At 49.9% G+C, this 27,052-nt stretch overlaps 2 protein-coding genes across 4 annotated transcripts; both read left to right on the top strand.

Moving 5' to 3' along the window:
- Positions 1 to 513: 513 nt before the first annotated feature.
- Positions 514 to 15,509, top strand: NPM2 (nucleophosmin/nucleoplasmin 2). Of its 3 annotated transcripts, XM_070794861.1 has the most exons (9): positions 516 to 976; positions 1,176 to 1,255; positions 1,402 to 1,487; positions 1,654 to 1,779; positions 12,461 to 12,551; positions 13,658 to 13,812; positions 13,948 to 13,982; positions 15,151 to 15,180; positions 15,303 to 15,509. In XM_070794861.1, the coding sequence occupies exons 2-9, from the start codon at positions 1,198 to 1,200 to the stop codon at positions 15,322 to 15,324; spliced, it is 603 nt and encodes a 200-aa protein (XP_070650962.1). In that variant the 5' UTR covers positions 516 to 976; positions 1,176 to 1,197; the 3' UTR covers positions 15,325 to 15,509. The 3 variants fall into 3 exon arrangements, with proteins under 3 accessions (XP_070650964.1, XP_070650963.1, XP_070650962.1); XM_070794863.1 differs by lacking the exon at positions 13,948 to 13,982 and having other exon boundaries at positions 514 to 976; XM_070794862.1 differs by lacking the exons at positions 15,151 to 15,180; positions 15,303 to 15,509 and having other exon boundaries at positions 514 to 976; positions 13,948 to 13,986.
- A 113-nt stretch (positions 15,510 to 15,622) lies between these two features.
- On the top strand, positions 15,623 to 26,909 carry FGF17 (fibroblast growth factor 17). Its single transcript, XM_070794859.1, has 6 exons — positions 15,623 to 16,657; positions 21,291 to 21,428; positions 21,594 to 21,630; positions 24,577 to 24,754; positions 24,921 to 25,027; positions 26,076 to 26,909. Exons 2-6 carry the CDS (start codon positions 21,394 to 21,396, stop codon positions 26,367 to 26,369), a joined length of 651 nt encoding a protein of 216 aa, XP_070650960.1. The 5' UTR covers positions 15,623 to 16,657; positions 21,291 to 21,393; the 3' UTR covers positions 26,370 to 26,909.
- The last annotated feature ends 143 nt before the right edge of the window (positions 26,910 to 27,052 follow it).

Here is a 27,052-nt window from a genome sequence, read left to right on the forward strand (position 1 = left end):
AGAAGCTCCACTCTAATCCAGGTTCCAGAGGGATTCCTCCAGCACCATTTGTGGAAAAGACTATGCTTTTTCCTTGATGCCTTTGTTGAAAATCATTGAAGCTTATATGTAGATGAGAAGTTTCCAGGATAGAAGTGATGTAAAAGAACACAATGAGAGAGGTTCCTGTAAGTAATTCTGACTCCCAAACAGAGGTATCACTTGGAGGAGGGGGTGTCAACCAAAAACCTGCCTCCTGTTCACTACCCCCACCCAAACATTTCAGTGCTTCACTGTGCCATGTGAACTGATGTTTGTTAAATGAGTGGCCCTCGTAGTCACGTGCCCCATGGTGTATTGCTCACCAGCTGCGTCTGCTGTCCCCTTCCTCATCCCCACTCCTTCCTGGCCTTGGGAGAAGTAAGCCTTTTGGAAACTGGGCTCTTCATCTTTGGGGACCACAGCCCTGGGGGTCCGGCACTCTGGGCCTGGGGAGAGGGCCACACTTGGCATGGAGGGAAAGGAAACAATCAAACAAACAAGGCAAAGGAAGGGCGGACAAGGCTATGCTTCCTACCGGGTGGCAAAGCGTCTCCATGGAGGGCGCGGGCGGGCTCCCGCAGCAGGCCGCAGTCAGTCCCCATTAGTCAGGACCGCGGTTCTCACGGTACGGTCCTAGACCCGCAACATCCACCTCACCTGGGCACCTGTTTAGAAATGCTAATTTTCTGGATTCCTCCGTAGGAAACGGTGGAGGTGGGGCCTAGCGCTTGTTATTTTAACAAGCTCTCCAGGTGCTTCTCAGGCTCCAAGGGGAGGAAAGAGTGGAAGAACGGGATGGGGGCTGATTATACCCCTCCCGTGGCCCCTTCCCAGGCTTCATAACGACCCGCTGTGGGCCGGGCCCTCAGGTGAGGCCGCGATAAGGCCGGAGTAAGGAAGCCAGAGAGGGAAGCGATCTGAGGAGGAGGCGATGAAGTGACTGGAGTTAGGGACGGTGAGCTGGAGGAGAGGTTGCGAGAGGGCTCGGTCCCGCGGTAGGGTGGACCTGAGGCCGAGCACCGAGCCGCCTTCCCCGCAGGTGCCGGGCGCTCCACCTCGGGGTGCTGGGAGGGCCGGCGGGGCAACCCTTTCGCACGGGGCGCTCCGCGCGGGGGTCTCCAGCCAGGGGATTGTAATGGGCCTTTCCTCGGCAGCTGCTCGGCCCCCGCCCGCATCATGAATCGCAGTCCCATTAGTAGCACCTCCGAAAAGGAGACACTAAGCCTGCTCTGGGGTGAGTGAGGCCCCAGGGTGTCCTCGGAGCAGCGGGCGTCCTGGTGGCGGGGGAATGTCTTGGGGGTAAGAGAGAGGGCTGGAGGGAGAGAGAGGACGCCTCTCTGGAGCCCGCCCTCCGCCATCTGTCTCCGTCTCCCTTCGCAGGCTGTGAACTAAACCAGGAGCGGCCGACTTGGACCTTCAAACCCCAAAAGGTGGGGAAGCAGGACTGTGTGCTGTTGCTCAGTACGGTGGGTACCGCTCTTCCGAGGAGGGGAGAAAGGGTGGGACAGGGAGGAGCCAGACACGCAGGAGCAGGTGGCATTGCCTGGTCCCCACAGCTGGAGCCAGGCTTCCCTCCTCCGCCCTCGCCCTGGGGGTGAGGAGGCGCCCTGCCCCTTTTCCCACCCCGCTCAGATTTCCCTGGGGGAGAAAGCCAAAGAGGAGGTGAACGTCGTGGAGATCCTGCCCTCGGCAAGCCCGGACGACAAGAAGAGGAGGCCCCTCACCCTGGCCTCGCTTCGGGCCTCGGTGCTCCCCATGGTGAGCTTCCCCGAGGGCCTAGGAAACCCTGGCTCCAGCCCGCGGAGGCCCTGCTCAGGCCTCACCCCTTGTGTGCAGACGTACACAAAGGTGAGGTACAGGCTCCTGCAGACCTACGGTCGGTGCCGGAGAGAAATACTTTTTGTTGTTTAGTCGCTAAATCGTGTCCCATTTATGTGACCCCATGGACTGTATGTAGCCCACTGGAATTCCCAGGCAAGAATACTGGAGTGGGTTGCCATTTCCTTCTCCAGGGCATCTTCCCAACCCAGGGATCAAACCTGTGTCTCCTGCATTGGCAGGTGAATTCTATACCCATGAGCCACCTGGAAGGCCCTAGAGAGGCATATAGCCCAGCACTAAAAGCCTGGACTCAGGAGCAGGGAGCCAGGTTTCCATCCTAGTCCACTCCCTTTTAGGGGGGGAGAGGGGTGCTGTGCGCATTGAGTCCTAACCACTTGACAGCCAGGGAATTCTAGTCCACTCTTCACTAGTTGTGTGACTTTGGGCAAGTTAAATAACTTTTCTTCAAATCCCATTTTTCAACTGTTTACTGCTGGTGATCGTATACTGTTGGTAATTTACACACTGTTTATGTATCCAGAAATCCTCACTTCTGGTCATTTGAGTTTTCTGTGTAGATCTTTGTGAATAATGGCAGTTTTTGTATTTGTTTTTTTTAATCTGGTACACGGGCTAGGACCTCCAGTATAATAATGGATAAAATGATAATGGTAGATATCCTTGTTTCATTCCTTTAAAAAGGAATGCTTCTCACATTTCTCCATTCAGTATCAAGTATGTGCTAGATACCCTTTGTCAGGTTAAGAAAGTCTCTGTCTAATCCTACTCTATTTTGAAAAATTGACTTTTCTTCTTTTTAATCATGATTGGTTATCGAAAGTGTTTCTATTCATATGATTAGGGCACTCTCTCCTTTAATCTGTTAATGTAGTAAATTATAGTAATAGAATAATATTAAACCAACTTTGCATTCCTGAGATAAACATTACTGATTGTATTATAAACTTCTAGATTTGCTGTGTTAATAAGACACTTTTTTAAAACTTACACATACTCATAAGTGAGCTTGGCGTATAATAAATTATCTTCTTTGAATGTCAAAGCATGTTAGCCTTATGAACAGAGGCATGAAGTGTTCCCTTCTTCTCTGTGGACAACAGTGATTTGAAGACCAGGGTTATCTGCCCTTAAAGATCTGGGAGGTTGATGTGTAAAACTGCCCTTAAACCTATTTTTTTCTCTATCAAGATCTCCCTAGATCTATCCATTCCCATAGTTTTACAGACCACCTATACAAATGAAACTTGGAAATTTATCCTGTAAACCCAGCCTCTCTCGTGCTCCAGATACTCTGTCCAGCTCAATACGTTAACAGTTATCTGATAGTTATCCCTGGTGGGTCAGCCAGTAAAGAATCTGCCTGCAATGCAGGAGACCCGGGTTCGATTCCTGAGTCAGGAAGATCCCCTAGAGAAGGAAATAGCTACCCACACCAGTGTTCTTGCCTGGGAAAATTTATGGATAGAGGAGCCTAGTGGGCTATAGTCCATGAGGTCGCAAAGAGTTGGGCACAACTGAGCAACTAACACTTCAATAGATATCACAAACTTAACCTATTAAATCCAAATTCTTAATTTTTATGTATGACCTCTTCCCCCATCCCCAAATCTGATATCCTCCCAGTAAATAGCTATTTAGAGTAGCCATAGCTAGGACTTCAGAAAACTATATTGAATAAAAGTGGTGAGAGTGGACATCCTTGTCTTGTTCCCGATCTTAGAGGAAATGCTTCCAGCTTTTCACCATTGAGTATGATGTTAGCTGTAGGTTCAGAAATGGTATTTTAAATTTTTATTTTATTGTTCAGTACTAGCATATAGTTATATAAGTGGCTTTTGTACTAACTGACCTTGCTAAATTTGCATATTAGTCCTAACAGCTTTTTATGATGCCACCGAATTTGCTATGTGCTTATTCATGCCATCTGTGAATAAAAGCAGTTTAACATCTTCATTTTCTATCTCTATACCTGGCATTTCTTTTTCTTGTCTTACTTCACTGACTAGGACAGCAAGTACAGTGATGAATAAAAGTGGTAAGAGCAGGACTTTCCTTGCCTTTTTCCAGAGGGCAAGTATTCAGTCTTTTACCATTCGGACAGATAAAAGATTTTTGTAGATACCCTGTGTTAGGTTTAACAGTTGTATTAGTCTTTTTCAAGACCCAGATCTTGGCTTCATCAGTCTTTCTCTATTGTTTATCCATTTTTGTATTTAATCTATCTGTTGTTAATTTCTTTCTTCTGTTTTAATTTGATCTTTTTCTGGTTTCTTACAGCATAATCTTATATTATTCATTATGAATCTTATATTATTTTTTAGACCTTTTTTGGATATAAGCATTTCATGCTGTGATTTCCTTCTGAGCATCTTTCTGGCTTCATCCTACCAATTTTGCTAAGAATATTCATTTTAATTTAGTTCAAATTATTTTCTAGTTTTATTCTTCACTCCCTGGGGTACTTAGAAGTATGTTTGCTTTTTAATTGCCAAATAATTAGAGATTTTCCATTATTCATTCTTTAATTGATTTCTATTTTAATTTGATTGTGGTATGAAAATATACGTTATTCGATTTCCATCTAAATAGGGTTGTGACTTATTTTATGGCCCCTAATATATTCTGTCTTGGTGAATATTTATTTATACTTGAAGGACATGTGTTCTCCTGTGGTTGGGTATATTGCGATGTAAATGTTGATTATAATCATCATGTTGGTTGATGATTTTGTGTGAGCCTTCTATATCCTTACTCATTTTCTGTCCACTTGATCTCTTAGTTCCTGAAAGAGGAATATTGAAGACTTCAACAACAATTGTGTCTTTTTTCTATTTCTCTTTTTGATTATCAGTTTTGTTCCATGTATTTTGAAACTCTTTTGTTAGGTACATCCTAATACATTCTGTGTTTCTAAGATTATTAAATCCTTTTGGTTAATTGATCCATTTATCATTATGAAATGTTCCCTTTTTCCCTGACAAATATTTTGAAGTCTACTTAGTCTGATTAATATAGTCAGTCTAGCTCTCTATATTAGTGTTTGTGTATTTTTCCTATTCTTTTATTTTGTTATTTTACTGAAACCTCTGTATCTGTATGTATAAATTGGATTTCTTTTCTATAACAGATAATTGAGTTTTACCTTTTGTTTTTTTTATACTTTGATCATCTGACTTTTAGAGCATTTGCAAACTTTTGAGCATTATTTCTTCATATATTTTTTTTCTGTTCCATCTCCTCCCTCATCTCTACTGAGGAATCCAATTATCAATACCTGCCCCACACTTCATTTCACTCTGTGTTCTTAAAGTATTTTTCCTGTGTATTTCATTTTGGATCAGTTCAGTCCAGTCGCTCAGTTGTGTCCGACTCTTTGCGACCCCATGAATCGCAGCACGCCAGGCCTCCCTGTCCATCACCAACTCCCGGAGTTCACTCAGACTCACGTCCATCTAGTCAGTGATGCCATCCAGCCATCTCATTCTCTGTCGCCCCCTTCTCCTCCTGCCCCCAATCCCTCCCAGCATCAGAGTCTTTTCCCATGAGTTTTGGGTAGTCTTTATTTCATTTTGGATAGTCTTTATTCAATGTCATTTTTCTTTTCTTACACAGTACCTAATTTGCCGTTAATCTCATTAGTGTATTTTCATCTAATTAGATGATAAATCCACAGATCTAAGAAATTCTATGAACCACAGTGTGTCTTATAATCAAATTGTTCAAAACCAGTGATAAGGAGAAAAATCTTAAAAGCAGCCAGAGTTAAAAAGGCATCTCACGCAGGGGAACGAAGACAAGGATGTGAGTAGATTTCTCCAAATAATGCAAGCTAGAGGACAATGGGAAAATATTTTCAAGTGTTTGATCTTAACTATCTGTTATTATATTCCTCTTTTTAAAATTGTTAGTAGTGCTTATCATCTTTCCTTTTTTCCCTTTGTTTCAATCACTGGGTATTATCCTTTTTTTCCTTTTCGAAGAATAAGCTTTTGATTTTGTTGATTGTTTTCCATTGTTTCCTTATTTTCTATTTCATTAATTTCTCTGGTTATCTGATTTTTGGCTTGCTTTGTTCCTTTTTCTTACTTCCTGAGTTAGCTATTTAGTCCATTCATGTTCTAGCTTATTTTTTCCAAGTACATTTTGTTTATTTATTTTGAATACTATAAATTTCCCTCTGAAGATTTTTTAACTGCATCGTTTAATTTGTGTTTTGTGATATTTTCACTATTTTATTTTAAATGTTTTCTGATTTCCATTATGATTCTTTTTTGTTTTGTTGGGGTTTTTTGTTTGTTTTGCCCATGCCTCAAAACTTTCGGAATCTTAGTTCCCTGACCAGAGATCAAACCCACACCCCCTGCAGTGGAAGCATGGAGTCTTAACCACTGGACTGCCAGGGAATTCCCCCCGTTACAATTTCTTATTTGATGCATGAGTTACTTAGAATTTTTAATTCCCAAAGATATATATATATACATATATATATATATGTATATATATAAATTCTGTGGTATTTGAAACTTGATTTGTGGTCTTACTACAAGGTAGTATTATAGGATTATATGTATGTCCATTAAATCAAGCTTATATAGTCAAACCTATATATTTTTTTTCTCCCTGATCTGTTGATTACCAAAAGAAACGTGTTAAAACTTCCTACTGTGATTGTGAAGTTTCAGTAGATTCTTCTCATAATTTTGTTTACTTTGTATATGCTTATTCTTCAATTGAAAAAATTTTTAGATAATTACAGATTCACATGCATTTATAAGAAAAGATACTGAGAGATCCCTGTATGTTTTGCCCAGTTTTCTCCAGTGGTAACATTTTACAAAACTGTAATATAATGTCAGAGCCAAGATATTGACGTTGATACAATGCATGGGTATTGTTCTATACTACTTTATCACCTGAGTTTCTTTTTTTTAATTTTATCTGTCTATTTTGGCTGCACTGGGTCTTTGTTGCTGCGTGGGCTTTTCTCCAGTTGCAGTGAGTGGGGTTACTCTCTAGTAATGGTGCACAGGCTTCTCATTGCCATGGCTTCTCTTGTTGCAGAGAAGCCTGGGGTGCACAGGCTTTACCCTAGGTAGTTCAGCTCTTGGGCCGTAAAGCACAGGCTCAATAGTTGTGGCCCACAGGCTTAGTTGCTCTGCAGCATGTGGGATCTTCCTGGACCAGGGATCAAACCTGTGTCTCCTGCATTGTCAGGAAGGACTCTTCACCACTAAGTCACCAGGAAGCCCTCACCTAAGTTTTATATCCACTATCGTAGCCAAGATACAGATATCATAGCCAAGTTTCAACAGCCCAGAGATCCCTCATGTTTTCCCTTTATAACCACACTCACCTGTCTCCTGTTTCCTCACCCACCCTCAATCCTGGCAACCACCAGGATTTCTAAAATATGGCCATTGAAACATAATCAGACATATGTAACTTCTTAAGAACTGGGTTGGGTTTTCCCCCCTCCTCAGCATATTTCCTGGAGATTCATCCAAGTTGTGTGGTATTTTTTATTGCTGACTGGTATTCCATGGTACAGAAGTACCACAGCTCAACCAGTCATCTGTGGAAAAACTAGTCTAATTCCAGTTTGGGGCTCTTAAAAATAAAGCTTCTATGAACATTTGTATATAGGTTCTTATATAAGCCTGTTTCCATTTTTTCCTGGGATAAAAGTCCAGGAGTGCAATTGCTGGGTCATATGGGGTGGTTGCACATGTAATTTCTTAAAACTGCCCAACTGTTTTATAAAGTGACTGTACCATTTTGCATTTCTACCAGCAACGCATGAGTGACTGAGTTTCTCTGCATCCTTACTGACATTCATGTTGTCACTATCTCTTATTTTAACCATTCCAATATGTGGGCTTCCCAGGTGGCAAAGAACCTGCCTGCCAATGCAGGAGACACAAGAGACATGGGTTCAGATCCCTGGGTTGGAAAGATCCCCAGGAGGAGGGCGTGGCAATCCACTTCAGTATTCTTGCCTGGAGAATCTCGTGGATGGAGGAGCTTGGTGGGCTACAGTCCATAAGTGTGCACAGAGTCAGATACAACTGAAGCGATTTAGCATGCAATATGTGTGTAGTTATGTCTCATTGTACTTTGATCGCATTTCCTGATGGCTAATGACGTTGATGGTCTTTTCATGCAGTTTTTGCCATCTGTATGTTCAGTTAAATGTTCATGTCTTTTGTTCATTTTCTAATTGTATCGTTACTGTTGAGTTTTGCTAATTCTTTACATACTGTAGACCCTAATCATTTGTCAAATACATGGCTTGCAAATATTTTCTCCCCAGGTTACAACTTGTCTTTTCATCCTCTTCATGCAAACTTTTACAGAATAAAAGTTTTTAATTTTGATAGGGCCCATTGTATTAATTTTCCCTTTTATGATTTTTGATGTTAAGTCTAAGAATGCTTTACCTAGTTTGAGATCATGAAGGTTTTCCATGCTTTTTGTCCAAAAGTCTTACAGTTGTACGTTTTACACTAAGTCCGTGATTACTGTCACATCTGCCATGAGGTTTCGGTGAAGGTGCATTTCTTTGCCTGTGGACGTTCAATTGCTCCAGCTCCATTTGTCAGAAAAGCTTCCTCCCTTTCATTGATTTCGCACTTCTGTCAAAAAGGTTGCAAGTATTTGTGTGGATCTATTTCTAGGTCTTATGTTCTCTTGGTGTCTGTGTCTATCCCTCTAATATCACACTGTCTTGATTACTGTAGTTTTATGTATGTCCAGACTATGTTGATGCATATAATTTACAGGTTTATCTTTCTTGTAAAATTGTTACCTTCCTTGTATAATTGAAAATATTTTCCTCATCTAATTCTTTTCTTTATGTGGTGATCTTCTTTATCCCTAAAATGCTTATGGAATTAAAGCCTGTATTGTTGTTGTTGTTCCGTTGCTAAATCATGTCCAATTCTGCCACTCCATGGATTGCACCATGTCAGGCTTCCCTATCCTTCACTATCTTCCCAACTTTGCTCAAACTCATGTCCATTGAGTCAGTGATGTTATCTAATCATCTCATCCTCTGCCGCCCCTTCTCCTCTTGTCCTGAATCTTTCCCAGCATTAAGGTCTTTTCCAAAGAGTCAGCTCTACCAGGAAGAGAACCCTCACCAGAAACTGAAGTGGTCAGCACCTTGACCTTCCCCTTTAAGACTGTGAGAAAAAAAATTTCTGTTGTCTAAGCCCCACCCAGCCTATGGTATTGGGTTGACCAAAAATTTAGTTTGTTTTTTTTTCCATAAGATGTAAAAAACAAAACAAAACAAAGAGTCAGCTCTTTGCATCAGGTGGTCAAAGTATTGGAGCTTCAGTATCAGTCGTTCCAATCAATATTCAGGGTTGGTTTCCTTTAGGATTGACTGGTTTAATCTCCATGCTGTGCGAGGGACTCTCAAGAGTCTCCTCCAACACCACAAAGTCTGTATTGTCTGATAATTATTTTGCTTCCCGGGTACCATTAAAACATTGACAATGTCATTCCATTCTTCTGATTTCTGATCTTGCTGTTGAAATCCTCAGTCTGTCTGATTATTGTTTCTTTTTTGAAGATGTGTCCTCTCTAGTTGATGTTAAGATCATCTCTCTGTTCTTATGTGTCATTTCACCATGATATGTTCAGGTGTGGGTTCATTTTTATTTACCTGTTCATGGCTGAGGATCTGTCTTTGATTGTTTCTGGAGAACTCTTGGTTGTTATTTCTTGGAACACTTCCATCCTCTCCAGTCCCTAACTCTGATTGGATGTACAGTGGACCCTGTCATCTGTCTGCCATGTTCGGTTCTTCATATTTTATTCGTCTCTCTCTCTCTCTCTCTCTCTGCTGCATACTGGGCTTTCTATCCAGCACTTCTCCAGCTTATCAATTCTTCTTTCAGCTGGTTTACTCTGCTTTTTAACCATTTGTTCACTTGATTTCAATGCATATGTTTTTTTATTTAAATTTATTTTTAATTGGAGGATAATTACTTTATTGTGTTGGTTTCTGCCATACAGTAACATGAATCAGCCATAGGTATACTTATGTCCGCTCCCTCTTGAACTTCCCTCCCACCCTCCTTGCATTCTGCCCCTCTAGGTTGTCACAGAGCACCAGATTTGAGCTCCTTGTGCCATACAGCAAATTCCCACCAGCTATCTGTTTTGCAATAGTAATGTAAGTGTCAATGCTGGGCTCTCATTTCGCCCCACCCTCTGCTTCCCCCACTGTGTCCGCAGTCTGTTCTCTCTGCGTCTCCACCGCTGCCCTGCAGTATTTCAGTGCTTACGATGTCTAGAAGCTGCTTTTGGTTCTTTTTGTTTTTGTTAATATCTTGTTCTTATGGTTCTGATTCCTATTTTACATTTATATAAATATATTCCTACTTTATATTTATATTGGTTTTCATCAAACTTATCTCATGTTGCTTAGGTCGTTATTCTTTCTCAGATTCATGATTGTACTAGGCCGTCATTTTGTTTCCGTCTGGTACCTCCAGCAGCATTGTTCTTCGTGTGTTTTGTAATTTTAGATGGTGAACTCATCTTCCGGTTGGGTTTGGTTCTGTTTTCTGAAAGAATTCTGCATGAAAAGAACTCAGTCTCCCAAGAGACGGGTTTCATTTGCATCTGCCATTTGCCCCAGATATATCACAAGCCTAGGATTTTTATACAGCTCTTTTAACTTGGCAGTCACCACCAAGTAAATTCAGACTTGGTGTAAGTGAGAGGTACAACCGCAGCTCCTAGCTTCTCACAAGAGACTCTGTTATCTCACATAGGAGTTCTTGCTTCCCTCCTTTGATGGTGGGTCGTTCCTTGTTGGATGGCTTGGGGTCCTTCAGTCCACTCTCCTCAATCCTTTACTGAGATGTAGCCATTTGAGGATGCCAGCCTGCATGAGGGGGCTCCATTACAGCTCCCCTCTTGAGCCCAAGCCCTTTGTCTCCTGTCCACACGAGTGTTACAGCCCAAGGACGTTTTCCTCTTTTGGGAGCCTGTGCTGGGTCATCTTTCTCTAGTTGTGAATGGAGGTGGCTACTCTTGGCCATGGTGTGCGGGCTTCTCATTGCAGTGGCCTCTCTTGTTGCCACTTGGCTCTAGAGCACAGGCTCAGCATGGGCTTAGTTGTTCTGTGGCATGTGGGATCTTCCTGGACCAGGGATGGAACCAGGATGCATTGCAAGGTGGATTCTTGACCACTTGACCACCAAGGAAGACATCTTCCCTTCTGCTGCGGCATCAGCCCCTACAAGGGCTGCTCTTCTTTCTGACCATGGGGAGCCTCTTTTCTGTCTTACTGTTCAGGCAAGCAGCAAAAACATCAAATTACATTTTGTCCACCATTTCTAGGTGTTTGTGGCTGCAGAGTTTGTTTTCACTTATCTGCTCCCTATCTGAAATAGGAACTCTAATTTCTCTAAGCCTCAACTTCCTTCTCTGTAAAGTAATAGCACCTCCTTTCTGGGCTCCTTGTGAAGATTTAAATAAGATAAATGAGGTAAAATGCTTAGCATGGGGCCTGGCTCATAGTAAGAACTCAAGGAATTTAAGTATCATTATTGTTACTCTAGAAAACTTGCAAACTTTGGAAAAGTAGAAAGAAAATCAATACAGTATTGTACTGTGCTTAGTCACTCAGTCGTGTCCAACTCTGTGATCCCATGGACTATAACCTGCCAGGCTCCTCTGTCCATGGAATTCTCCAAACAAGAATTCTGGTGGGTAGCCATTCCCTTCTCCAGAGGCTTTTCCCAGCCCAGGGATCGAACCCTGGTCTCCTGCAGGTGGATTCTTTACTGTATGAGTCATCAGGGAAGCCCTTTAAGACAATAGTAAACTATAACATAACTTCGCATCTGCTTTTCTCATTCGATCAGTGCTTTAGTCAGCTTGGCTACCATCACAAAATACCAGAGTAAGTGGTTTAAACAGCAGACATTTCTTTCTCACATCTCTGGAGACTAGAAGTCTGAGATTGGGGTACCCACATGGTTGCTTTTTGATCAGGGACCTCCTCCTGGCTTGTAGATGGCCACCTTCTTTCTGTGTCCTCACACAATCCAGGGAGAAAGCAAGCTCTCTGGTCTAGCCTTCTAAGGGCACTAATCTCATGATGAGGGCCTTGCCCTTATGACCTCATCCAACCCTGATTATGTCTCAAAGGCTTCATCCTCAGTTACCATCACACTGAGGGTTAGGGGGCTTCAGTGGGAGAATTTGAGGGGATGCAGTACAGTCCATGGCTATAAGATTTCTCTGTTTAACAGCTGCCCCCTAGCTTGGAAGCCCACCTATGATCTTGGCAGGAATGAAATGATCAGATCCATGTTCTTCTCTGACAGAGTCCACCTCAACAGGGAAGGCCAGGGGGTTTGAGAGTGCAGAAGGGTTCAGGGAACCCCTGAAGTGTGTTGGGGAGGGGAGGGAATAAATCGAGTATTTCTGCCTGAGGCAAGCTCCCCCACCCCCCATCTCAGGTGCCAGGTCTCAGTACCTTGTCCTGTCTCCCCCTCCTCCCCTCGCCCTGCCCCTCTTCCTCCCCCTTCTCTGCCTCTCCTTCCCTCCCATGCCCCTCCATCTCCCCCTGCAGGTCGTTCTGGGGTTGGAGTTTTCCCCTCCAGTCACGTTCCAGCTCCGGGCTGGCTCTGGACCTGTATTCCTCTGTGGCCAGGAACATTACAGTAAGTCCAAGCTTGGACCCTAGAAAGGTCTTCGAGTACAGTGCCCAACACAGGGACAAGGACAGATGTAAGAGGTCCTCAAACACTTGATAGATTCTTGAATGGTTAGAAAAGATTGCCAAGGCAACAGGATCACCAGCAGCCTCGACCGAAGGCGTGGGCACAGGTCTTAGCCCTGGTTCTCCTTTACCTCTCCACCACATCCTCTGTGGACCACGGACCCCTCAGCTGTAACACCAGGGAGGGTGGGGGTATACTTGGTTTCATCTTCCAAGACTAGTTGTAAGGAATACATGCCGTATTCAGGAAAAGCACTCAACATAATTCCTGGTAGCAGCACACATTTAAACATTACCTGCAATGAAGTATTGTTGTTTAGTCCCTGAGTTGTATCTGACTCTTGGTGACCCCATGGACAAAGCCCACCAGGCTCCTCTGTCCATGAGATTCTCCAGGCAAGAATACTGGAGTGGGTTGCCATTTCCTTCTCCAGGGGATCTTCCCAACCCAGGGAGCAAACTCACCTCTCCTGCATTGGCAGGCAGATTTTTTTACCACTGAGCCACCTGGGAAGTATTGAGCTGGTCAAAAGTTCCTTCAGGTTTCCTGTATGCTGTTATGGAAAAACCCAAATGAACTTTTGGCCAACCCAATGTGGAGCTGTAGCAGTACCATGGTCCCCAACAGATGGCTTTGTTTGTCACGTCCCTTTAACTGCCTTCTTCTCTGTCCAGTGGTGCCTCTTTCATCAGGGTTCTCTCCTGCTCCAAACCCCAGGCAGGTTCCACCTCCCTCAGGATCAGACCTGAGCTCCTTGGCTGCTGTGTCCCCACCCTCCCCCTCCTCCTCTCACATGCTCCTTCCTGGCATGCATCCCCTTCCTGCCACCAGAGCTGTACCTCACCCCGTTCCCCCACCCTCCTGCCACGGCCTCAGCCTCACCCACTTGAGCTGCGCTTTGTCAGGGAGGCCAGAGAGTGTCTGCGGGAGGCGGGTAGGCAAATGCTTCCCACTCCCAAACTGGGAGATCTGGGAAGGGGAGCTGGGCAGAGATCCCAGGGCCCCGAGGCCCTGCCCCATCTCCCATGCCATCACTGACATTTCAGATCGATTCTGGGAGGAAGTGGAAGAGGAGGATGACGACCTGGAGGAGGAGGAAGATGATGATGACGACGATGAAGATATTGATATGTTCCTGGAGGAGACGCCCGTCAAACAAGTGAAGAGGCTGGCGCCCCAGAAGCAGACAAGTGCTGCCAAGGTGAGGGAGGGGTGCCCCAGGGCTCCCCAGAAACCTGGGCAGAGGCTCCAGGCAACCCCTGCCAAGTGCTCAGCCCGAGTCTTCTCTGGCCCTGGCCTCGCCCAGACTCCCCCTAATGCTCGTGTTGGTTTCCAGGAAAAAAAGGTGGAAAAAAAAGAAGAGGCAGTAAGGTAACTCTTTCCATCTATTAAATTAGCCACAATTAGTATCTCTTTTAACTGAGATACACAGTGCTTGAAAGAGAATGCTACACGTGTGTGCAGGTGTGTGGTACGCGGGGGCACGGTGGGCTGCTACTGTCGGTTGGCAGAGCCTTTTTGAAAGGATTAGCAGTTCTCTTCTGATTTCATTCCACTTATGGCAGTTCCTTCCAAAGAACCCCATCTGAAATATGGGGGAAATTATTCCCAGGTGGCTCTGCCTGCCAGTGCAGGAGATTTGAGTTCCCTCCTTGGGTCCGGAAGATCCCCTGGAGAAGGAAATAGCAACCCACTCCAGTATTCTTGCCTGGGAAATCCCATGGACAGAGGAGTCTGGAAGTCTACAGTCTATGGGGTCACAAAGAGTCCAACACAACCTAGCAGCTAAACAACATATGCACTAAGAAACTTATCACTTCATTATCCTAATAATAGTATAAAATGGAAGCATTCTAACATCCGTCTATGTAACAATTGCTTAAACTGTCGCGTCTTCTCAATGGAATGCAACATAATGCCCACGAAGAATATAGCAACCTGAAAAGTGTTTATGGAATTCAGAGAACAGGATATTATTTTCATTTTATTTCACATGTTTTCAGAACAAAAAAGTTCTGAAGGGAAACAAAATGTTAATATTCGTAGGAGGTAAAGAAAATTATAGGTAGTTTATTTTCATCTCTATTTGCTATATTTTGTGCAAGGTGGTTAACATCTTTTATGATAAAGAAATATTTATGTCTTATACACAAATAAAGTAGATAGAAGTTTAAGAAGAAAAAAAAAACATCCTGTTTGAAAAGAGTCAGGAACTTCTACTGGTGGTCCAGTGGTTAAGACTCCATTCTTCCACTGCAGGGAGCACGGGTTTGATCCCTGGTTGGGGAACTAAGATCCTGCATGCTTTGTGGCACAGCCGAAAAATAATTAAAAAAAAAAAAAAAAAATAGAGAGTTGGTCCCTGGCAGGTGACAGGTGGAGAAGTGAACCTCTAAATCACAGTCCCTGCTTCCTGTAAGTGTCCAGGGCTCAACTCTGCAGCCTGGGCTCTAGTACAAGGGCCTGAGGCTATTGGCATGGAGCTGAGTCTCTCTCTGATCCATATTCCCACTCCGTGTCCAACCCCACTCCATTCCAGACACCATCTTAAAGGGAGCCCTGCTGGAAAGTGAGTATTGCTAAGAGGCTGTCCTCCTGGGGAAGTGGGGATGGTCTCTGGGAAGGCGCTAGGATCGGGAGGGGGTGGGACACTGGAGCCCCCCTTCTCTCCTATGCCAAATCCACACCCAGACCTAAAAAGCCAGGACGTTAAAAAGAGATGAGGAGCCAGGAGCGCCTGACTGCAGTGACCAAGGGAGGGCCCGTGAGACCACCGTGCTGAGTCTGAATGTGATGGACACAATGGGGGGGGGCAACTCAAGAGCCTCTCACCCCAACTCTCGGCTGCTGCAGGAAGAGCCCTGACTCACAGTCACAATAAAGTTTGCTTTGCTAGGACCTTGTTTCTGCAGTGTCTCCCTGTCCTGAAAGTGAAGTCGCTCAGTCGTGTCAGACTCTTTGCGCCCCCATGGACTGTAGCCTATCAGGTTCCTCCGTCCATGAGATTTTCCAGGCAAGAGGGCTGGAGCGGATTGCCATTTCCTTCTCCAGGGGATCTTCCCGACCCAGGAATCGAACCTGGGTCTCCCGCGTTGCAGGCAGATGCTTTACCGTCTGAGCCACTAGGGAAGCCCTCCCTGTCCTAGCCGGCTGCAATGAGCCCACATGTCCAGCAGAGGGAGGCCTTGTGCCAGCACACCCGGGCATGCCCACACCAGCCAGCTGTGCTCTGCTCTTTACCTTCCTGTCTCTCCTTGGCATCACCCCCATCCCCACCTTTGGGGGGAAGAACCAAGTGCCTCAGTCCCTTCCCTAGCTTTGGGAGAAGGAGCTAGAGCTGGGGTGGGTCTTTCTGCGTCCATAGTCCCTTCTGGCAGGGCCTGGCTGTCCAAGATACACAACTGAGGGGTGATAGCTGCCCACCACCCCCCACCAGGAAGGGGCCAGCCTGCATCTCAAGGGCCCGGCCTAGACCTGCTCTCCCAGGTCTGCGTCCTGTTTGAGGGGAGCTGCTCACAGGGTGAAGGTCTGTGTCAGTCTGCACCTTCAAGGGAACCTCCCAAGTAGGGAGACAGGCAGGCTTCCTGAAGCCTATAGAAAGTCTCTTCCAGAAGGTGGGCATTGAACACTTTCAGCTCCCAGGCTAGCATTCCCTGAGGGCAGCAGCCAGAGCCACAAGAACAGGGCTCAGTAAATTGCTGGCTTGAGGCCAACAGAGGATTGGAAGGGGGGTGAATGACTCATTGCCTGGCTCTGGGCTTCTGCTCCCAGCAGCCTGCAGAGCCACTTTGGAGCCAGGTTCAACCATGGTGACACGCAGGTGGCTGTCCCGTTGGGGCCTACTTGCACAACCTCTCTGAGCTGCTCCCTGCCTCAAATCGGCACCCCACTGGCCAGGCTGAAGTGGACCAATGGGAAACTGGCTCTGCCCTCCCTCCCTAGGACCCCCCAAGTATGGGTCCCAGGAGGCTAGAGGTCTCTGAACACCTGCATCAGAAGGACAGGCTTCAATCTCCCTATTCAGCTTCTCTTGATGCCAGAAAGAGGTAGAGGTGGGCAGGGCTGGCGTTGTTTTTTTTGGCTGTGCTGGGTGGGTGTTCAGTGCTGTACGGACTTTTCTCTGGTTGCAGCCAGTGGAGGCTCCTCTCGTTGCCCTGCTCGGGCTTCTCCCTGCAGTGGTTTCTCTTGTTGCAGAGCGTGGGCTCTAAGGCATGTATGCTTCAGTAGTTGCTGGTCACAGGCCCTAGAGCACAGGCTCAGCAGTTGAGACACATGGGCTTAGTTGCTCTGCAGCATGTGGGATCTTTCCGGACCAGGAATCAAACCCATGTCCCCTGCATTGGCGGGCAGATTCTTCTTCACTATACCACCAGGGAAGTCCAGGGCTGGCATTCTTGCTTCTGCTTTCTACACCCCATGAGGCAGATGCGAATTTTGTCCTGCCTTCTAACAAGGGAGAACAGGGCACTGACCTCAGTCACCCAGAGTGACAGGGGACATCAGGTCTGGCTTCAGGTAGGCAGCTGGCACTGACTGTGGCCTCATGCCACCAAGATATGGGGTGGGCAAGACAACTTCCTTCAAGTGGCCTAGAGTCTAGTGGAAATAAAGAGCCAACAATGTAATTTCAATGACCAACAAGCACTGTGGAGGAAGTAGAACAGGCTAATTTCTATGGTGGGGGTAGGCTGTTTAGTTAGATCTGAGAAGGTGCCTCAAAGGAGACCATGGACAGGAAAGGGATGATGGGTACATGTGGAGCTGGCAGAAGGACATTCCCAGGAGCAGAGGGTGCAAAGGGCCAGAGGCAAAACAAGCACAGAGATATGGGCAGAAAGAAGGCTGATGTGATTGCGGTGATGACACTGTTAGCTGGGCACTGCTCTGAGTGCCTTCAGTGGATTCATGCCTTTAATCCTCACTACTCTGCCCAGAGGAGGGTATTATTAGCCCCATTTCTCAGATGTGGAAAGTGAGGTACAGAGAGGTTAACTTGCCCCAAAGTCACACAGCCAGGATTCAGGCTCAGATAGTCTGGCCCTGTTTTTAACCACCCTGTGGGTGAGAGGGAGACATGAAACTTGGAGGGCATTAGGAAGTCTCAAACTGAGAACAGGGGTTAGAGTTGAGTCCGTGCGTAACTGGAGCCCAGGACGGGCAGCTTCAGAGCTCAGTTATAGCAAAGCCCATGTTCCCCTCAGGGCCTTCTCCCCTGCTCCAGCCTCAGGCAAGTGCCCCTGTTCTCCTTTCCTCTGACTCAGCCACAGGCAGTCAACAGCTAGACTGCTGATATTTGATTTCCACGTGCTGGCTGGTGGTGGGGATCAAATAGCAAAGATGGGGGGATCCGCATTGCTGCAGAGGCCTTTGCCCTTCACCCTTCCTCAGCCCAAGCTCTTCTGTTTGTCAACAGGAAAGGGGTGGGCTGAGGTCGAGCAGGTGGTGACGAGGGGCAGGCCTGCAGGTGGCCGCCTGTCTGCACAAGCTGGGCTGCTAGTGGCAGGCGTGAGACGTCCCCGCTGGGGGGTGTTGAACTTGGCACTAGGGGATGGGATTAACCACCAGGGCCCAGGCTACTTCTCACTCCCCTTAGCACCTCCTGCCACCCCCCATAAATGTTAATGAACTCTACCCTTCTGGCCCCTCCCAGCTCCCTCGCATTAGGGGAGAAAGTCAAAGTTTAGGTAGACTCAGGCTGGACTACATAAGAGGGTCTCTGCCTCTCTCTCCCTCATTCCTGTAGCTCTTGACCCTTTGCAGGAAGTGTCCTTCCTCTTAGCTGATGTGATGGATGGTAGTTTTGACATCATCGCTTGTGGCCATTTCCTTTTGAAAAATTAGGAAGCTGAGACCAGAGAGGTGAAGGAACTTGCCACAGGTCACACAGCCTGGAACGACCTGGGCCAGGGAAGAGGGACAAAATTCAGAGGCTAGGCCTGAAAGATTCCTCACTTGGGGCCCATCACTAGGGTTCCCATGGGGTAAAGAAGCAAACAGAGTCAGAAACCAGGCCTGCAGGTGCAGAATAGGAAGGGACGAAGAGCACAAACAGGCTACCCAGCAGTGCCCCAGAGTCCCTGGCACCAGCCCCCTGGCTGAGCCCCAAGGCCAAGCTTGACAGCGGGCATCTGTTACCATGGAGACCCAGGCTGGGCTGGGGGCTGGCCAGTTAGAGCAGGCCCTTCCCCCACTGACAGGAACCAGGCTCTCTGGCTCAGAGACCTTGGACCTGGATGGAACTCCTCACACCCGGCTCTCCTCACTGCCTTCCATTCCCCGAGCTTACCCCACCACCTCAGACCCCAAGTTTAAGCCTCTCCGCTCTTACCTGTGAGTCCTAGGGATTGAGGTCAGAAGAAAGTAGCTCTTAATACTCTTCCAGGGAGTAAGAGCAGGTGAGGATGAGGGCATGGCTTCCATAGAGGGAGCCGGCACCAATCACAGTGGAGAGTTAGAATCGGGATGTTGCCGTGGGAGAGACAGAGTTTAAATGGGGCCCCCAGTGATGGTGCCAATGTGGAAAATGGAAATAACCAGGGGGACTATTGGCACCTTGTCTAAGGTACTGCGCTGCTAACTAGCTGGGAGACCCTCTCTGGACCTCGCGGGTGAATGAGGAGGTGGGACCAGATGAAGAATCTCTTAAGATCCCTTCCAGTTTTGACATTCTTTCTGATTGCTTCCAGGGCTTCCCAGGTGGCACAAGTGGTAAACAGCCCACCTCTCAACACAGGAGACATAAGAGACATGGGTTCCATCCCTGGGTCGGGGGGAAGATCCCCTGGAGGAGGAAATGGCAACCTCTCCAGTAACCCTCTCCAGCCTGGAGAATCTTACGGACCGAGGTGTTGGGTGGGCTACAGTCCATATGGTCACAAAGAGTTGGACACGACTGAGGTGACTGAGCACGCAAGCACTCATGCTGACTGCGTCCAACCCGGGGCACATAGTTAGAGACATCAGGGCCGGGGACAACACTGCACCACCCAGGCCAGCTCAGGCTCAACTCACCCTTGAGCCCCCAGCGGGGTGCCTGGGGTGGAGCTGGGAGTGAGCATGGAGTTGGACCCGAGGTGTCCCTGCTTGTTGGTGAGTGGGGAGGGGTGGCAGACAACTTTGTGGATTGTTCCAGCTCAGGAAGGTGAGAAGGAGGCCTGAAGGTGAGAGTTTCTCCCTCTGCCTCATCTCTTTAGGTAAATAAATCCCCAGCCAGCACTTCCCCTTCTCTTCCCAACCTGGGGGCACTGTGACTTCCAGGGAGCCTAGAGCTGAAGTGTGAGCTTCCCCCAGAGATGCCCCCTAAGCACTAGCCCCCTCCCACAGCCACCATCAGCCAACTTCTGCAGGGAAGGAACCCTGGTGTAGAGTCCCTGCTCATCAGCTTCCAGGACCGGGGATATTGGGTCATCTTGAATGGGTGCTGTGCTGGGCCGGGAGGGCGTGGACACAGTAGAAAGAATGCATGTGGAAGAGAAAGAGCAGGGACTTTGGAAACCTGACCACATCATTTGCTAGATGGGTATGTGGATGCATGTTAGTCGCTCAGTCATGTCTGACTCTGAGACCCCATGAACTGTAGCCCACTGAGCTTCTCTATCCATGGGATTTCCCAAGAAAGAATACTGGAGTGAGTTGCCATTTCCTTCTTCAGGGGATCTTCCCAACCCAGGGATTGAACATGGGTATCCTGCAGTGCAGGCAGATTCTTCACCATCTGAGCCACCAGGGACTAGCTGGGTGATCCTGAACAAATGACCTATCCCTGTGCCTCAGTTTTCTCACCTGCAGAATGGGGTGATACTTGGCATGGTACTGGGCAGTGTGGGACCACTGGGAGGTTGCTGGGCACTTTATCCCAGACAGCTGCTGGGGGATGAGAGGAGGAGGCAACAGGCTCCTCTCAGCTCCCAGAGGCACTAGAGATGGCTTCTGGCCTGGGGGGAATGCCAACTGGGGCCCAAAAAATATATCTCTGGCTTCTGCTTAAGCGTGACCATCTCACTGGGTCCTCTAACATCCCGAGGCATCACTGTGCCCATCTCTCAGAGGAAACTGCGGAGACCCAGAGGCAAGTGGCTGATGCCTGCTCTCCTCCAGGGGATCCACCCAGAGCCCCAGCTGTGCGGTCTCCCTGCCCCTGGCTCCCAAGTTGGAGCACCCCCTATTTGCTGCTAGTCTGGAGAGCCTTAACCCCTCCTTCCCCGTGACCAGACAGCAGATAGGGGGAGCAAGGGGTGACAGAGGCAGTGGAAGCGCCTAGCCAAGCCCACCTCCTGCCCCCTGGAGGGAGGTTCCTCCTTTTAAGGCTGCTCCTGGTAATTTCCACCCAGAGAGCCAGAATCAGCGACCCCAGGCCTGGACTGATTGATACCTGTGGCTCACCCTTGGGGAGGTGGGCCAGGAGGAGGAGAGAGGAGGAGGGGCCCTGCCGTTGAGGTCCTTGAGGGTCTGGAACAACGCAGGAGCCTGTCTGCCTGATCCAGGAGCCCCCATCAGCTCCATCCTCTGCGCTTGGGTAGCCCCCCCAGAGGCTGGCAGCGCCCCGCCAGTGGCTGCTTTGCAGGGAAGGTGGACTCCTCACACCTCAGTCTCCCAATTATACCCTCCTCCCCCTCCCCTCTCCGCCCCTCTCTCCTCCTCCCCTCCCTCTCCTCTTCTCCACTGAAAACCTGTGGCTAGAAGAGACCTTGGCTTCTCTGGGACTCTGCCCCTGGGGACTGCCCACATCTGCTCCTGACTTTGGGGGCAGGAGGGCAAACGGCCCCAAGAAATCTCTCCGGCAATGGGAGCCGCCCGCTTGCTGCCCAACCTCACACTGTAAGTGCACTGCTCTCGACCCCGCTGTCTTGTTGCCATTTCCAGCCTTGGGGGCAGACTTAATGGTCCCGGGACTGCCACGAGGACTGCGGGGTGGGCACCTGGTGTACCCTTGGGCTGGCTGTTTTGGCACCCACAACCAGGTCCACCTTGTCTCCCACACAGGTGCCTGCAGCTGCTGATTCTCTGCTGTCAAACTCAGGTAGGTGGGCATCCCCCCACTACCCCCACCTAGCTTTTTCCCATCTCTCTCACCCTACCAATGCGGGGGTGGGGGTGCAGTCTCCTTTCGGTGGACAGAGGCATATCCTAGCCTCTTCCCGGTGCAGGAGTCTCTGAGGTTTGGGGGGCTGGAATGGCATGGGGTAGGAGATTTGGGTATTGACAGACGTTTTCATTTCAGCCCAGTTCCCCTGGGGTCTCTTCCGCTCCCTCCATCCCTCCATCCCTCCACACTGGGTTCCCCCTAAGGCTAAATGCACAGGGGCAGCCAAACCTGAGGGATGGAGCCTGGGAGTGGTCGGAAGAGGGCGGAGGTGATGGCTCAGGTGAGGCTTGTATCAATACTTGCAAGTTCCCCAGAAAGGACAGGTTTCCGTGCAAAACCACCTGTGTGCACCACGCACCCCACCCCACTCCCACCAACACAGATGTCCTGCCAGTCATAGTCCTGGGGGGCATCTCGTGGGCACTCAGAATGCCCAGCCAGGGCAGGCGACTCCTTACCTATAGGGCAATGAGGTCAAGCCCAGAGGTTTGTATGGCACAAGATTCAAGGGTTTGCTTCTCCACACCCCCCAACCCCAAGTCAGCCTCCCCCCAGCCTCAGCCCCCGTGCAAGGCTCGGTCCCTTTTTGTGATCCTCCATAAAAGTGCAGCTATTAAAATGCACTGGTCCAGAACCGCTCTGGGGAGACATCTCTTGGCTTTCCCAGGCCAGAGGCCGGCTTCCCTTCATAGCCAGTGGGGACTTTTTTTGAAGGTAAATGCCTTTTCTCTGAGCGAGGGAAAGGGGCTGCCTTTGAAGCGGTGGGGGGGTGGGAGAGAGAGAGACACCCCCCCTTTTCCTTCCCCCTTTTGCTCTAGCCCCCGTTCCAGGCCTTTTGCTTCACACATCCAGGGAGAGCAAGAAGAAAGCCCCCAGCCCAGCCAGGAGGGGGCTGGGGGTGGGCCCAACCTGTTCAGGAGGGGGAATTAGCACAATGGTGCGGCTGGCCAAGGCGTTTATGGCCTGGCTGAGGCCCCATTCAGGACTCCAGGAAGGTGGCAAAGCTGTCCTTTCCCCCTTGAAGTGCCCCCTCGCCCCCCTTGGTGGGGGGCCAGCAGGCCGGACCACAGCCATGCTTGAGGAGCCGTCTGACAAGCAGCTGTCTGCGGCAGGGGAAGGGGAGGTCCCCCACACCCCCACCCTGCAGCGGGAACATGAAAGGGACAGGCCAGGTCCCACGGGGAGAGCGACTTGTGGGCTGTGGGCTGTTGGGGGGGCGTGGGGCTGCTTTTGTGCAGGGCTAGAAGGGGGATGGGGAGAGGAGGGGGTTTTGGGGAGGGGGCCCCCTCTCTGCTCCTGACCTGGAACAGACAGACAGAAGGAGGCTGCCCGCCAAGAGGGGCGGAGGGTCTGAACCTGGGCCAGGAGGCTGGGGCTGGGGACGGGCCGGACCCCCTCCCCCTGGCACGGAAGGCAGGTCCCCCACCCCAAATGCTGGCCTCAGGTTTTCTCAGGGCCGTGGAGAAGTGGGATGGGCAGACCCTGCTCTCACGGGCTGGGGTCGTGGCAACACTCCCGGGCTGTGGGGAGCTGGGGTCTGCCCTGGGCAGTGACACACACACATGAAGGGTTAACCCTGCGCAGGTTCCCGAAGGTTCCGCTGTCAGCCTGGAGCTGCTCCCTCACCTCCCGCTTCCTCCAAGCTGATACTTCCCACCCCTTCCTCCAGGAGATACAGGCCCCTTACAGATGCGGGGGCTGGGGGGTCTAGCTCTGTCCAGATGGTTGCGATTGAGCTGGGATCAAGGTGGACTCAGGAATCGGGCATGGAAAGGCTGTCCCAGCACAGGCCAGCAGGATCCATGTGGAGAAACATTTTAGAGCTAGAGCCGGAGCTGTCAGCTGGGAAATGTCGTCCAGGTGTGCACCTTGCCGGAGAGTGAGCAGGCAGGAAGTGGTCTGCTTCTCTCCCATTCAGCGCTGCAGATGGATAAGGAGAGACCAGGCTGGAGAAGGCACTTGTCCTGGCTTTGTATGGAGCACAATGCATGGTGGCAACAGCCCCTTTCCCCGCTGGGGAAGCAGTGGGAGGCAGTATCACCCCCGCCTGGCAGGCGGCCTCCCAGAACATCCCCTGGGCCCCCACTGATAGTACCTCTCTGCCTTCTTCCACGAAGGAGGCCTCTCAACCCTAGAGCAGGGAGGAATGCTGGATGGGGCAATGGCTTCTCCAAGGGCCCTGAGCACCCAGGGGGAGTGCCAGGGGAGATGGGTGTGAGCTCAGGAGTTCTTGGTTAGCAGTGTAAAGAGGTGTAAAAGAAATGCTTCCAGGGGCCCAGCAGGAGCTACAGAGAAGAGTCTTAGTGTCCCCACAATGGTCCATAGACCAGCTGCTGTGTGTGCACATACATGTGTGGGAGCGTGCACACATCTATGTGTGTGCATGTGCTAGGCATGGGCTGTGCAGAGGACTGGGGAGAAATCTGGTCACCCTGGCTAACAGAACCAAGCCCCTGACATTTTGGAAAAGGGACAAGCTCCCATCCTAGAGGCAGGGCAGGGGTCTGTCACTAACCAGCTATGTGGCCCCATGCACCTCCTCCCTAGATCATGGAGATCATATAGCACCAGCTTGAAGCTTCCTTCCAGCTCCCAGGGTCACCATTCCAGACCTGAACTGTGTCCCCAAGTGTCCCTTGAGCCTGGGCAGCTACCAGTCCTCTGCTTCAGGGCAGATGAGGACCCAAGAGGTCATGATGACTGGCTTACACACTGGCCTGGGAAGGTCACGGCCAAGTGCCCCCTTCCCCCACCCCCCCTACTTCACAGGGCAAATGACCTGCCCCCACCACACTCACCTCCGCACCCCTCCCCCGGATGGACCTGCGGTGGTGTCACCCAAAGCAAATTGACACTATTTTTCCCTTGGTAACCGCAAAGGGGGAGAATCACCCGTCTCCTAATTTTAACCAGTACGTGAGGGACCAGGGCGCCATGACTGACCAGCTGAGCCGGCGGCAGATCCGTGAGTACCAGCTCTACAGCCGGACCAGCGGCAAGCATGTGCAGGTTACCGGGCGTCGCATCTCCGCCACCGCCGAGGACGGCAACAAGTTCGGTGAGACCCAGCCCTCCTGGGAGGCCACCCACACCCCTGTCTAGCCTCGCCTGCTCCAAGGGCCTCCCCATGCCCCTCACCCCCACCCAAATTCAGAAGTCAGGCCCCCTGCTGCACCCCTGGGCTGGCAGCCCCAATGGACGGAGGTTTCTCCCCCTCCCCACAGCCAAGCTCATAGTGGAGACAGACACGTTCGGAAGCCGGGTGCGCATCAAGGGGGCTGAGAGTGAGAAATACATCTGTATGAATAAGAGGGGCAAGCTCATCGGAAAGGTGAGGCCTGGGGGACAGGGAGTAACAGATGAGTCCGTCTTCCTGGGGTGAGGGCAGGCCGGGTCCCGCAGCATCCCACCACCCTCTGCTGGGCCCCACCCAGGACTGTGACTTCTGCTCTCACCCCACCATTCAGCCTCTCTCTGATCCCTTTAGTCCCTGTGGGTCTAGAAGCCCTCTGAGAACACTGGCTGATCCATAAGGATCCTTGGCTCTGGTTTATGAGGTAATTTCTCAGTATAGTGAGGAAGAATTTTAGCACCTACATCACGTGCCAGCCCTCGTGTTGAGGGCTAAGGGCTGATCAGTGTTGAGAAGGCCAGAAGTTCCCATCTTAACCCTCGCCCAAGGTAAGTGCAGTCCACAGGCTCCAAGTGGCAAAATTCATACTAACCACCTACTAGTGTAACCGCTAGTCACTCTCTCTGTAATGGTGGGTCCAGAGTTGTGCAGGGAGAATTCCATTTCCTTTTGCATCAGCCCATCCTGCATTCTGATTCTGGCTGTTCTCAAATATTTGCTTATTTTTGTCAAGTCTCAGTCTTCTCATCTGTAAAATGGGCATAGTGTCAAGATTATCTACAGAGCCAGATGGGTGGATGCCTGGTTCTTGACATGGTGTTCTACACACGTTTACCCCTTCTTTCCATCACACTGTTGCCTACCCTCCCTCCACCCACCAACACCATTCACCCAGATCGAGGACTGTTCTGCTTTAGGAGTGCCCACTGAGTATGCACTGAACTGCATAGTTACCTTGATCATTACACCCAGCTGGATAAACCAAGGCTCAGTCTGGCTACATACCTTGCTCAAGGTGTACAACTTAAAGGACAAGGTTGTATTTAAGTTCAGATCCAACATCAGCAAAGTTTGTTCCTCCCTCCACCTCTGCCTCTCCATCAAGGGTGCCCACCTCACCAGGCAGACATTCTTGGGCTCCCAGTCTCTGTGGTTCTCTCCTTGGTCCTATAACACAGGCCCATAAGGCAGACGCCAGCCAGGGTGGGCAGACAAACTCCCCTTCTCTCCTTCCTACCCCCGGCAGCCCAGCGGGAAGAGCAAAGACTGCGTGTTCACCGAGATCGTGCTGGAGAACAATTACACGGCCTTCCAGAATGCCCGGCACGAGGGCTGGTTCATGGCCTTCACACGGCAGGGTCGGCCCCGTCAGGCCTCCCGCAGCCGCCAGAACCAACGAGAAGCTCACTTCATCAAGCGCCTCTACCAGGGCCAGCTGCCTTTCCCCAACCACGCCGAGAGGCAGAAGCAGTTTGAGTTCGTGGGCTCGGCCCCTACCCGCCGGACCAAGCGCACGCGGAGGCCACAGCCCCTGACGTAGTGGGGACCGGGGCTACCGCCCCTCACTCTCGGGCTTTCCCATTCCCCTCCCTTCCTAATCCAAAGACTGGGCTGGGGGTGGGGGCCGGGGAGCCAGAGCCCCCAAGGGGGATGCTGAGGACCACCGAGCATCACAGCCACCCTCCCACCCCACCCCCGCTGGAAAGGGGCAGGACTGCCACTAACTAGGGCGGCTCCCCGAGGCCCACGCTGGAGTCTCCCCTGAGGGTGGGGCGGGCCCCCGGGAAGGAAGGTAGAAAAGTCAGGCTCCCTGAACCGAATGGGAAAGTCAGCGGATTCAAGGCTCCTCAAATTCTCCTCCCCGCGTCTCCCTCAGTCTGCCCCCAGCCTCCGAATTCCTCCTGGCCAGACGGTAGGAAGAAAAAAAAAGAGGGAGAAAAAAAAAAAAAAAAGAGGGCTGGCCATTCTTCACATTCCACTACCCAGGCCTGCACCCCATCCCTCAACTCTCAGCCCCGGAATAAAACCATTTTCTTGCAAACAGGTTATCTGAAGGGGCGCGGGGGAACGGCAAAACTGAACTGGGGACAAACTGGGACAAACTTCTCTCCGAGAGGAGAGGAGGCGAGCGCACAGGCCCGGGCGTGGTGCGACAGGTGGAGGCCGGCTGGGCCCCACACGTCCCCGCAGGGGCAGGGGACACGGACAGGGGCAGCCAAGAGG

Source organism: Bos indicus, chromosome 8, assembly GCF_029378745.1.
Source record: "Bos indicus isolate NIAB-ARS_2022 breed Sahiwal x Tharparkar chromosome 8, NIAB-ARS_B.indTharparkar_mat_pri_1.0, whole genome shotgun sequence".
NCBI lineage: Eukaryota > Metazoa > Chordata > Mammalia > Artiodactyla > Bovidae > Bos > Bos indicus.